The sequence below is a fragment of the Caloenas nicobarica genome, chromosome 1 (assembly GCF_036013445.1).
Source record: "Caloenas nicobarica isolate bCalNic1 chromosome 1, bCalNic1.hap1, whole genome shotgun sequence".
Taxonomy (NCBI): domain Eukaryota; kingdom Metazoa; phylum Chordata; class Aves; order Columbiformes; family Columbidae; genus Caloenas; species Caloenas nicobarica.
Window position 1 is genome coordinate 199,939,154 of NC_088245.1, and position 13,238 is coordinate 199,952,391.

Here is a 13,238-nt window from a genome sequence, read left to right on the forward strand (position 1 = left end):
TATCTAGTCAGCGAGAAAGCAATAGCTGGAGCCATGATGTGTGACAAAATCACCCAAAGTAAGGGTGTTGTTGATGTCAGGTGTGTCAAAAGCATCATAGCTTTAGTGACTGTTTCAGATGCCTGAGTTGTAAGCTAATTAATTTATTTTTCCATGTTTGCTCTATTAAAACCAGGTGTCCCTTTTTCATACAAATAAAAAAACCCAGAATCCATAATCCCATCTACATTTAATAATCCCTTATTTTGAATGCTACAACTGATCAGCAAACAAACTCTTTTTTTCTTTTTCTTGTTATCCTATAATTATCTCTGGTAAGAATGAATACAGCTTCAGGTCTGTGTCATTATTTTAGGCTGTGTGCCTACTAGAATAAAGGTCATTATGCAAAATTATGAACCACATTCCCATAATGCTTGGTTTCTTATGCTCAGAGCACAGCTATACTGTGGGCGACCTTTGGATTAGATAACTTTCAAAAATTGCGGAGTAAGATTTTTCGTCTGTATCAGAACTTGGATCTGTGTTGAGTGCACTTTTGATGCTTCCTCTTTCATGAATCTCAGACAAATATAATTTCGTTTGCATGCTAGAATGATGGTATTTTTGGATGAGCAGAAGGAGATTAGATAATGCTGCATAGCAGGATTTTAAAATAAGGTCTGCAAAGTACAAATTTCACTATCTAAAATAGCATGCAGAGTTGTTCTTCATCCTTTGGTAAGCCATAGTCAAGTTATTGATTATCTGTGGTCTTCTAAAGCTTATCAGAAAAAAAGCAAAACAAAATAAAACCCACTGATTTTTGAGTGAAGCTTCAGATTTCTATTGGTGGTTAAACTACTGGTCAAGAATTTAACAAAGGATGTTACTATTGTTCCTAATAAATAAAGTAAAATATAGTAAGTAAAAAATGGCTATAAGTAATGGGATACTCCCTTTCTTTAAATTATTATTTATAAGAAGTATTGTCTGGGTTTCCTATTACTCTCTGCTTTTTATTAAATCAGAAATCATCATGGACTGTCATGGCTAAATATTGCCAGACTTCATAGGTAAATGATGCATGGCCAGGATCCTCAGCGAATGCTGCAGGGAGTGGTTCACCTCATCTGGCTCTACCCATCCCAAACCATGAGTCCAGTCTTTGGGGTCCTTTCTGAGTTACCAGAGCCAGCCCCACCAGAGATGAGTATATCAGGTAAATCTTTCTCTGAAGTCACCTCTTTGTTGATGCTTCTACTGGAGAAATGCCAGGTATGGGTCAAGGTGAACAGGTTATCTCTAGCTGGGTCCTTTCCCCATCAGTCATCACCGCTCTGCTTTCCTCAGCCCCTGGTCATGAAGTTTTCTTACAGATCTGCTGAGATCAGAGGGGCTGCCAGGCATCAGCCGTGACCTTCTGTGCTCCACAGACCACTGGAGAGCAACCTGCTGCCCCCAGAGCAAGACCCAAACTTGTACTGCATACCTTCTGGAAAGTCAGCCATCTTCTGATGTCCCCAAACAGGCTGGAAACCCCATATTTCCTTGGAGTTGACCTGACTTAAACAAGCATGCCCTGATTCCAGTTTGAAATTTTCTGGCTTTAGCATCCAAGTATTGGGTTTTGTGATGGCTTCGCTGTCTCATTTAAAGAATCCTTCAGAAGTTGGCATCCAAATTCAGTGCACGATCAATGAGCGAGATTCCTGGCAGGGAAAGGCATGTAAGCATTTTCTTTATATTTCCTTCACCACTACCCCCAAAGAAAATTATGCAGTGACCACAGTCACCTCACCTTGAAACCTCTCAGATGCTCATGCATATCGACGAAGTAAAATGCCATCCAGCATATTGGTGTGCTCCTGTGGATCTGTCTGCAGAAGAAATGCTACAAGGCCCTGATACCTTTTTTATATTACCTATAGACACCAAATCCAGCTCAGAAGCTAAGTCTGTCTTGATTTTTTTCTTTTTTTTTAATTGCTTTGATAGTTTTCTGATCATAATTAACTCAGTGTTTGGTGAGGGGAATATGGCTGTAGTCATATAATCTTTGTGAGGCAATGATCTGAACAGCTGAGGCACCACATTTTGATTAGTAGTGACACACATTGCTCTTTTAATTTGAAAATGGCAAGGTTATTGTTGTTTTTCACCCACATGAGCCTTCTGTGCATTCCAGACCTTCCTTACATCCTTATTTTCTTACGACTACTGATTCAATCAAAAAAGCAGCAATAAAGTGTCCTGAACAAAATTTCTTTGAACTGTTTTCATGAATTCATTAGTTCCTCACCTTTAAGGATCTGACCATGTAATGAATAAACAGCAGCTATTTTCAAAGGGTTTTCTTTCAGCTACTGTGGTCACCAGAAATGCCTTTACTTCCTGGTTCTTTTCAATTCCCTTGTATTTAGCTGAAGCTAAAACTATTAGATGGAAGCTAGACGGAGAGCTTTGAACATCAGTTCTGTGATCAGCTATTAAAGCAGCCCCATTTCAGCTGTGTTCAAACATCACCTTCCTGTCTTGTCTGGGGAAGTGCCTACCAATTCATTTCTCTACTCTTATCAGCAAAGCCCATATACTGTGCTCATGTTTCTTAATATAAAACACAGGGAAAATCCTCAAGCTGTCAGGAGGTCTGTTAGCTTAAATAAAACCCACATCTTTGCTCTCATCCTGTTGCATACTTTCTTTTGCTCTCAGTTGCAAAAAGGAGATCTACCTACCCATAATCTTGCAAAGTGTCAGTCATCTGAATTTGTCAGATTCTGATGAAAGGCTTTTTTAAATAAAGAATTTTACCATGGGTTCAGCATCAGCAGCTGTACTTGATTTTAGGAGAATGTTTTCTTTAAAAAGGCATCTTTTAAGATGCAGTCTATTTTCAGCTTTGTAATAATCGCAGCAACCTGATTGGGTTCAGTTCCTCTGTGTTTTGGCTGACAATGTGGTACAGTGAATTGTCCTGGTGTTCATCAGGATTTATTGCATATATTGAGGCAGTCAATGTTTGAAATCAATGCAAATCCATAACAATTTTTTTGCTTTAAAAAAAAAAAAAATACTTCTCACTGCATTTCTAACAGGAAAAATACGTCTGCCCAACACGTGAAAACAGCACGTCTGTACCCTGCTTAGGCGCAGTCCTTCATCTCAGTATTACATAAGTGAAACATAAATTTTATCACAAAAGGGATAGACTGTGTTCAGTGTTTGCCACTTTTGTTACATCCCACAGCCTTCCTACCCTTCAAGCATTAGGTAGAGAATGAATGGTCTCATCCTGGAGGCTGTTCACATGCCTGCCCTTCCCCACCTGGTCTGAAAAGCCTTCATGGTTAGCCTTTGGCAAGTCATTCACCCTTAATTTTGGGGACTTTCTGATTCTGTTGAAATCGCTAATACTTTGTTGATCTGGTGTGCAGCTCCTTGTTCCCTCTCCTTCCTGAGACCATCTCAATTCTTGTACAGTGTTGCAACTCCAAAGTACAGAAAATACTTAGTTAAAATAAAAAAGAGGATTATTAACTGAGTAACAGTATGATCAGTGAGTTAGGGGACCTGTTTTTCAGGGCAGAAGCGTAGGTGTTTTTGTGGCTGAGACACTAAAGATGTTTAAGTCCCCCTTGACCAGTGGCTTGGGCAGGTCATAGACAAGACAGATTTCTCTCCATCTTTTGAACAAGCATGACAAATGTAGGTGAATCAGCAGTCACTTGGCCAAGCCAGCCTGAGTCACAGCAGCCTGTCAAGAGGTGAGATGTGTTAGCTCTAGTACCTTACCAGTGCATGGTTTCTGGACTGAGTGCTTCAGGCCACAGAGAGCAGAACCATTGCACCTGCCTACCACCAGCTGTGGACCTGCAGCCTTGCTTTCTCCATGTGCTGCTCCCCACCAGTAAATAAGTGACTTCAAAAGAGAAAGGAGTATATAATGCCACTGGTAGTTTTTCTGCTGATGTGTTGCAGAGCCTTGAGCAAATCAGTTTCAGATACTCCATCTATACAAATCTGACAATTACATGTACCTTTCTGCGCAATGTGCTGTGAGATCTGGGAGGAAAAGTGTTGTAGGAGACTTAAGGTGTTCTTCGTCTTAATTCATTTGTTGTACCTAATCCAAACTAGTATTTGAGTTTCAGGGCAGAAATTGGAAATTAATTTCTCTTTTGTTAAGCTACCGTAGGCCCATCAACAGCAAACTAATGAAACAAAACAGGATTTCCCCCCCCTCAGCCTGCACCACCGTGCTAGTGGGGGCATGAGGTCTTACACAGCAACTCAGCCTCCTACGGTGGGCTCGCAAAGCATGTCCCTGCAAACGCCATCCTCCTCCACTTCTTCCAGTCCATAGTTTACATACTTAAACTATCACAGAAGATTAGATAGGACTCAACATTATTGCTGTTTTCTACATATCCACAAAACCATTTTCAGGAAATCATAGATTCATATAATAATACAGATTGGAAGGCAGCTCTGGGAGTTGTTTAGCCCAATCTCCTATTCAAAGCAGGGAGAATTTTGAAGTTAGATAAGGTTGCTCAGAGCCTTGTCCACTTAATTTTTATGATCTTCAAGGTTTCTGCAACTTCTCTGGGCAGCCTGCTCCAATGTTTAACGACTGTCAGTATTTTCTTCCATATACGCAAATAGGATTTCTTTTGGTGCGATTTGTATTCATTGCCTATTTTTTAATCTTCTTTATAAACTACAACCTTCTTTTTTGGAGTCTCTGTGTTATCTTGCCTAGATAAAATTTTTTCAGAAGCCTCTTATATGATTCATAGTTCCCTAGGAAATAACTTTTTGGTTGTGGTGGTATTTGGTTGGTTGATTGGTTAGTTGGGTGGTGGAGGGTGAGGTTTGGTGGTATTTTTTTCACATTATTCACAGCAATCTCTTAACAAATTATTTAAACTGAGGCAGAGATTTTTAAGATAAGCCAGCAACAGTCAGATTCCAGAGAAACTCAATGGGATCTGGCACATATTTTGCACAAGCTCCATTCATCTCCTTCTGCCTTCCACAGGCACTTTATTTTTGGATCAATTCTAAAGATATGTGTTCAGAAATTTCAAATTACATTAAAAATGTTCCTTGTTCTTTAGAGCAAAAATATTATACAAGTGAGAGAAGGGGTGGAGCAATTTAAAAATGTATGGGACTGCAAAGGCAAGCCAAAGGAAATATGCTTGATAATTCGCATGCAGAGGAGCAACTCTGGGCATGGTTAAGGAACTGCCCGATACAAGGATATCTAATGTGGGAAATAATCCAATCTGTCAAAACTCCAGGATGAACAGTACAGCAAGATGTCACAGAGTGGAAAGGAAAAGCTGGAACTAAAACAAAAATTTGTCCAAATTAGTGCTGGTCAGGGCCACTAATGGCTGTTGGTGCCCTCAGGGCCCCAACACTCTCATCCTCAAATCTATAGCAATGTTTTCTAATCAATGCATTTCTGTTGATCCTCCCAGGTGCTGAAATTCGTCCCTGAGGCTGGGCATCCCAGAAGAAAAGGCAGAACCAGGAACAACATGGCCTTAGTAGATATACAGCTGGATCACCATGAGCGTTGTGATTGTATCTGCAGTTCAAGACCACCCCGATAAAAAATAAATTAAAACAAAAGAAAAAAACAAGACATATTAATTGCAGCTTACCGGACATTTACTTTTAAGCAGGTTTGCTCTGAGGACCTTTACTCACTAATCATTTGAACTTTGCTACTAGCCTGCCTTTGCAATTAGCAAAAATGATTGCTGTGTTTCAGCATAGCTGTGCTGATTAGCGCCATGGCAGCTAAACAGGTATATCGTAGATTTATGTATCAGCATCCAAGAATATAGGATTATGGTTATCTGTAGCTAGATTCTGAGGGTTGAGATTTTCAAAGCTCACTAGTTGTGTAGGTATTTGTGGTAGCTGGCAAAGAGATAGTGTTGTGTTTCTGTTTCTCACTCCTCTGTTCCTACACTCAAATTCTGCTGCCATTTCTGCCCATTCAGCTCTCCTGATGGTCAGTAGGGTTTTGTGGGTATAAATGAAAAGATAATTTGAGCATGTATGAGCATAAAATGGTATGCCCAGCTCTGAGAGGGAACTTCTCAGTGTTCCTGCCCAACAGAGTGAGATATGAGGAAGATGCATCACTGCATGAAATAACGCAACTGTAAAGTCAAATCTGTTTGTACTCGAGCAAATCGTGTGCTGAAATTAGTAGACACTTTGCATAAGCTGGGACACTGGTGGCTGGTACTTGTGCCACAGTGACTCCACGGGAGCCATTGTCCAGGTGCTTCGGCAGGAGGGGGCTCCAGCCGGGTCCCCCAGTAAATCTCTGTGGGCTGGGGCTGATTCTGGCCTCTACTTGCCTGGACTGGACTCCTGCCCCTTGCCCAGAGCTGCCCACAGTTGCCCAGGAGTAGCCTCCTCAACACAAAAAGGGAGAGAAACCCCCCCCTTGTATCCTCCTCGCTGCATTTCAAGGAGTGCCATGTTTCCCCGAGCAGGCAATGAAGATAGGGAACTCGTTTGTTGAAAATATTGATTTGGTTTGCAGTTTTGTTACTGGGAAACAAACCTGTGTTTGAGATTTAATTATCGTTATTTGGTTTGGGGTTCGTTTGTTTTAAATACGGATTATTATAACTTCGTCATGTATGCATTAATCTTAGTTATCCAAGGTTAGATGTCTCATTTCAGCTCTGTGCATTGCCATGGTTAAACTGTTGAGAGTGAATTTCTTTTTGATTGCATTTTGCTGAGGTATATTAACTCATTAAGCAATGTCTGTCTGTCATGGAAAATGTGCATCATTTATTAACTTCCAGAAGAATACTATTAAACACCACCTCATAATAAAACAAGCACTTTAAAAGCTACAGCATAGCTTTCTATGCCTTTTAAAATATTATGAAAGTGCTCTAGCTAAAAAAGGAAAAAAAAAATCCTTCCAAACTAACTTTAAAGGTTTATAAATGCTGCTCCAAACATACAAAATACAGTCAGGTTGAAGTCTGACAAAGAATTGGAAATTCGATCATGAATGTAACAGAGGGAATGGGGCAGCATGTTTAATGGCTGAGATTTTATATTTAATAGCAGACATAGGCTGCATTGATTCATCTTGTTTGTGTTGCCTCTTATGCTTCTGTCTCTCTGAAAGAGAGAAGTAGTTTGACAGTAGTGCATTATAATTAGTGGAAACTGGCATGTGCTGCAATACTGAGAGCCTTCAAGCCAGTGTGTTTTAGCAATCTACAATTCTATTATAAAAATCCCCTAATGTTCTGACTTACCCTTTTTATCAGCTCAAGTATTTTGTAAGTGCTTTTATAATTTTAGCAAAACTTTACTGAAACATCCCTTAGAAATGTATGTTACTTTCTTTCCTGTACTTTAACCTTTGAGATTCAAAAAGTGTGGACTTTTTGTTATTTATATCATTTTTTCCTCTCTGGCTCCCAGATGTCTATTTAAAAATGCTCCTGAATGCGGACTTGGGAAGTGATTCATCATTTTTCAAAGCCATTCACATTAAAAGAACATCACTGTAACCAAAGATTGCCAGTTTCGTTTCATAGTTCAGGACTGTTTAAAGAAGACTTCATTTTTTTTTCCTGTCTCTAGCTTAACAGCAAGATTGACCCAGCCCTTCCATCATTTTTAACTAATTATGGAAGAAATTTGCACACGAGACCTTGACAGTACTGATTGGTTTTGAAACAGTACATTCTAATGTATATTCCTGACTGAATTATGCCCAAATTGTGCCTGAGCACTCTGGCCTCGTAGTTAGCATTGGTTGTAGGAAGCACCCGTTTCACATGGCTTTTTCCTTTGAGTGGTCCTTTAAATCCCACCCATAGGGGGAAATTGGGAAAGGCAATTGGCAAAGAGATGCTCTTCCAAAGTGTGCCTTAGCCCCTTCCTTGAAATTGCCCAATGTAGGAACTTTTCTTTCTCTCTTTTGATTATGTAGGAAGATTGGAAATCTGATTTGGGCATCTAAGTGAGATTCACAAAGGTAGATGGTATGAGTACTTGTTTTAAAGACTGAGCAATTAGTAGTTTAGCTAACTGAACTAAATACAGGCAGCAGGGGATGCCAGGGTCCAGCGGAAAAATCCAGCCGTAAAGCAAAAAGAGATTGGCATAAGAGGGATTATCCTCTTGCTTAATGTTGGGTTTACTTTCTTAAATATAGGCTAAACTTGTTACAGAATTTAAAGTATTTCTCCCGGGACACGTAGTTATGAATGGAACCATTCACTGCTTCATGCTGCCATCTGTTATCCAGGCAGTATCTTCCAGGTCAGTGCAGGAGTCAAGGAGGGGCTTTATGTTGCAGTGTGGTGACGACAACATGTGAAATAAGCAAAACTCCCAAAACCCTGAGCCTGGAGCTGCGCTGAATGACCCTGGTGATACCAAATACCAGCAAAACTTTTCCTTTGTATTTATCTGCAGAAATTGCAGAGATGTGTTTCCATGCCTTCATTTTCTCTTTTGTCTATGTAATAATTGCTATGTTGTTTACATTTTGTTTTAACTTAGAAAGCAAGGCTATTATAAACTCTAATCTGGTTCATTTTTATTGGAGGAATTGGAACACCCCAAAATAAATACATTTTCAAAGGAAACTCAGAAAGATTCCTAATTTCAAATTACTCCCTAGCTTTTTATTTGCTGTATTCTTCTGGGATTGAGCCTACTTTCTCAAGTGCAATCTATATACTTTTTTTTTTCTTATCTCAGTTAAATGCAGCTTTTCTAGCAGTATTTTTTACTTTATGCAGTATGTAATGCGTCTTATCTTGATGAAAAAAAATAAATACTGCTTTTGAAAGAAGATACTCTGAGTGATTATTCAGAATTCGGATGAACTAAAACCCGTGATTTACTGGAGGACATTTCCACAACATGACACCATCCATGCTAGGTCTCCTTGTGAATTTTAGCAGTCATTCCCAGGAGCATCAGGGAAGTACCAAAGTACAATTTTGGGATAAACAGGCTTCAACCCCCAAGCTGGGAGTGCTGACAGCTCCCCTGTGAAGCAGCAGCAGTGTGACAGTGGCACAGTATTTCTGACAGCTGGGTTACGGCACTCCCCGGGACTCAGTGCCAGTCTCAGCCCCCAGAGGCTTGGCTTGGCTCCAGCAGAGGTGCCCTCGCTTGTCCTCCTGAAGCTGCTTCTTGCTGGCAAAGGTGCATCTCACCTGAACCAGGGCAGAGCTAAGCATCCAATTGCTGTATGCAGGGAAGCCAGAGGAACAGAAAGCCTCTCAAGATGAGGAAATTTAATCTACCCCTGCGAGTTCAGATATTTCCCCCAGATTTAGTGGAAACAAATTTTGTCGTATTGCATTGGGAACGTAACTTTCATAGCTTTGATAACTAACTTTCAATTTAAGGTTCTTGTGTTAAGCTAAAGCTGCCCTAGGCCTTCACTGGATTTTGAATTGAATAAGGATGTGAAACTTTTTCCAAATTAATTCTTCACTAGCTAGACACCCTTTCTGATAGGGGAAATACAGATAGTATACAGCCCAGAGACCCAGCTTTGCAGCCTGTCCTTATGCATGTGAGCCTTGTTCTGTACAGTAGCACCACTAACCTGGAACAGTCGGCTGTTCAGATGAGCATGGTTATTCACTTTGGTTTGGTCCTTATTACTCAGAGATTTCTTTTTTTTTTTTTAATAAAAAAGGCAGTCAGAAGAGACATTTCCTAACAAAGTAAGCAGTTCTCTTGTGTATAGCGAACAAGAATATACTAAATGGGTGGAGGAGACATTTTTTGCCCTTCAGAAATGTACTGAATACACTGTGTAGACAGCAGTTCAGCAATTGCTAAGTGTCCAAGGATGGCATAAAGCTCCTCCTATCTGGCATTGCTGTGTATCTGTATATCTGATGTCTAGCTAACATTATCAGTTTGTCCTTGTGCTCTCATGAATGACAGCTTTTATAAATCTGCAACATGAAAAGCAGCTCTATATCTCTTCAGCTGAAAAAGTATATGGTTCCTGAGGTCTTTCAGGAACTCACCATTACCTTTCTTTAAAAAAAATGTACTTTTTAAACATTCTTTTTCCAATTTTTGATTTTAATATCTGCAACAGCTGTAAAAATAGTTTCCTGAAAATTTGTTTAAGATTGTTTAAATTTGTTTAAAATTTGTTTAAGATTGTTCTTGTTCTTTTCTGGAGCACATTGCCCAGTCACACTGCTGTAACATGAATTCAGCAGATGTCCAATTTGTACTTATTCTCCAAGGACTCCAGTGCAGCAGCTAATGAAAATGCAGACATCAGTATTCCGGTCTGTCATTCTAGGAACTTTAACTTTCACTTTTCTTTTTGATAGTATTGGTCAAATATGCTGAAACACATAACTGTCATAATTCATTTGGTCATTCATTGATGGGCCTTGAAAATCTGCTTTAAGTGTTTACAGTGCATATTGGATTTTGCATTTCTTTTCAAAGACGTCTTCAAGAAATGGGATTTCCAACCCAACAAATATTCTGCCATGAATAGTAGGAAGGAAGTATTCTAGGTTTTAGACTATCTTCTAAAATCGATTTGACTTAAATTTGTCTGAAATTCTTCTATAGACAGCAAAAATATTTCAAAACTGAAGTTATAAAACCTGGTTTGTTAAACTGAGTTTCAAAACCCCTATTATGTACTGCATATGGAAAGCTGCTGTGGCACAGACATGCTTTAATAAAAATGGAACTACTTATCTAATAATGGTTACTGTATTAGATGCTCCAGTTTCAAGCTGACAAAGGATTTCTGCTTCAGTTGGATGAATTTCAGTTTCAGAACCAGTACAAAGAGAACAGGATAAAAAGAACTGGATACCTTTCAAATATTTTCATATAAAGGGTGGTAACAATAAGAAAAAACCCTTAACTTTTATTCTTTGCGTTTTGTTATTTTGTTCTGTATTTGAGTTTAAAGAGTATCATCTCAAGTAGCAGGTGCACTGAGATGGGTTCTCTCAGCTCAGTCTGAAATCAATCTACCCTCTTCACCACGAAGATGGTCCAGAGAACCACCCCTCTTATCAATACACTCCTGTCAAACCTTTCTTTCCACTGTCATAGTCACAGCTTTTTACCAAACAAAGACTAAACAAATCCATTTCATTTGGTAATAACAGTGTTTCAACTTGAACCTAGTATATGAAGAAAGAGGATTCCCTCCTCAGAAATGAAAAACTCTAATGCATTGAAGAGTCACAGACCGGCTGAGATGGGAAGGGACCTCTGTAGATGGTCTTGTCCAACCCTCTGCTCAAAGCAGGGCAACTTGCGGCAAGTTGCTCAGTCATGTCCAGTGGGTTTTGAATTTCTCCAAGGATGGAAACTCTATTACTAGACTTTATGTAGACCAAGAGGGAAGGATTAGTTTGTTTTGACAAAAACTGTTTGGAAACAAGAGACAGAGAAAAGTCTGACAGAGTCTTGGGCCTCCATGGAGGGCTGTGGCTCAGGGAAGACTCTCAAGTCCATAGTGACCAGGCCTTCTGCTGCCAAGGTAGTCAGGATTTTGAGCTCACAGCCCCAGACCTACCCAACAGTATCAGTAATACGATAATTCAAGGACCAGACAGAGTCACATATCTTATGTAGTGTGGGGAGAAGGGTCAAACATCCCGGGAGGAGAATTTTTCCCCCAAGGTGTAGTAAGTGTCTGGTTCATTAATAAAACAGAGGCAGCTCGTTAGCTTACATGACTAAAAGCTCATCCCCACACACAAGGAAGAGCAGAGGGGCACACTGGCATGAGAGGGAGCCTCGATCACCTCACCAGACCAATGGAGCCCGCAACTCCCTCAACCTCTGGGGAGACTCAGCCCATGGGCTGGGGAACATCTTTCACCACGAGCCAAGGGGAGAGAGTCCCCATCACCTCACAGATGAAGGGGTCATGGGGACAACCATGGGAGGGCAGGGGAAGGGCATTGCTAGGTTGCACAGGACTGACGGGAAGTTTCAGGAAAGGTGGTGAAAGAGAGGATCAAGGTGGTTTGGGGAAGAGCAAGTGAGAAAACAGCGGGATCAGGGGTCAAAAGGGGCTGGTTGGGGGCAAGCAAGGGCTGGTCAGTGTACCTGCCTGGCCATGCCCTCTGTGTGACTGGCCCAGTCTGTCCTGGCCTCTCACTAAACCCCATTTCTAGAAATTTTCCTGGGCGAGGGACTCTGTCCTGTGTGCAGGAAGGGGGGTACCATGATAGTCCCTGTGGTGGGACCAGGGCCTGGAGACCCATGTGTCCGTGGTGCCAGTGACTGGAGAGACCAAGCTGGCTGCTGGAGGGACAAGAGGGTCCAGGTCTGAAAGCCTGAGCATCTAGAGGTCAGCTGAGACCCACCTGCACGTGTATGTGTGTGCATAACTTGTGCTTGGCCCCACTGCCGGCTGGCCATGGGTGTGTGGAGCTGCAGCAGCCCCGACCTCGTCAGGCTGCCAGACTCAGCGGCCAATAACACCATTCAGCAAGCCATCACAGGGGAATATTTCATAAATTGGGAAAATATTGGAAACCGCAGTATTTCGCAGCTTCCAGATAGATTTTCTCATTAAGTCATAGGAAGGTGAATCGTCCAGCTTTACTGGAATATACAGGCTGGGCTGCAGCACAACCACCAGAGCAACCCCCTGAACTCGGAGAGCACCTGGTGTAACAGGGGCCTTCATTAAACCATTCTGATACCCGACAGATGGCATTCATTTCAACCTTTACATCGAAATACCAGCCTTTGGATTCTGTTGCTAATTTATTTCAAAAGGTCAGGCAAGGATTTGTGTGCCCTCAAGGAATCAATTGCTTTATGGGAAGCTGCAGCGTCAGTATTCAAATAACCCCACATAGGAAAAATGCTGCAATTTTCCTAGTTAAACTGTATCTGAACACCAATTATACAACTGATTATTAAATGAAGATAAGCCATGCAAGCTTCCATGAAGAAGACTAATTGTTTTTTTCAATTAAATGAATGCACTTGGGTCCAAATTAAGAGACTGACAGAAAAAGGTAAGCAAATTAGTTTCACTGAGAAATGCATCTACTGCATACCTGAAATATTCATGATTGAGCAATGCAGGCTAAGTCAGCAATTTTAATAATCAAAATGAAAATATCTCTTAAAAACTCCTTCTACACAAAACTAATTCAATGAGCAAATGAAAACTAGTCCTTGCATTTTAAATCACTAGCTGATTAAGC

At 40.7% G+C, this 13,238-nt stretch overlaps 1 protein-coding gene across 5 annotated transcripts in view; it reads left to right on the forward strand.

Annotated features, from left to right (window-relative positions):
• Positions 1-8,785, forward strand: part of PDGFD (platelet derived growth factor D) — a 144,695-nt gene extending 135,910 nt beyond the window's left edge. For all 5 annotated transcript variants that reach the window (XM_065658605.1, XM_065658607.1, XM_065658606.1 and 2 more), the window contains one exon: positions 5,472-8,785. In XM_065658605.1, the coding sequence (XP_065514677.1) occupies positions 5,472-5,606 (135 nt within the window). In that variant the 3' untranslated portion in view covers positions 5,607-8,785. The remainder of the gene's footprint in view (positions 1-5,471) is intronic.
• The last annotated feature ends 4,453 nt before the right edge of the window (positions 8,786-13,238 follow it).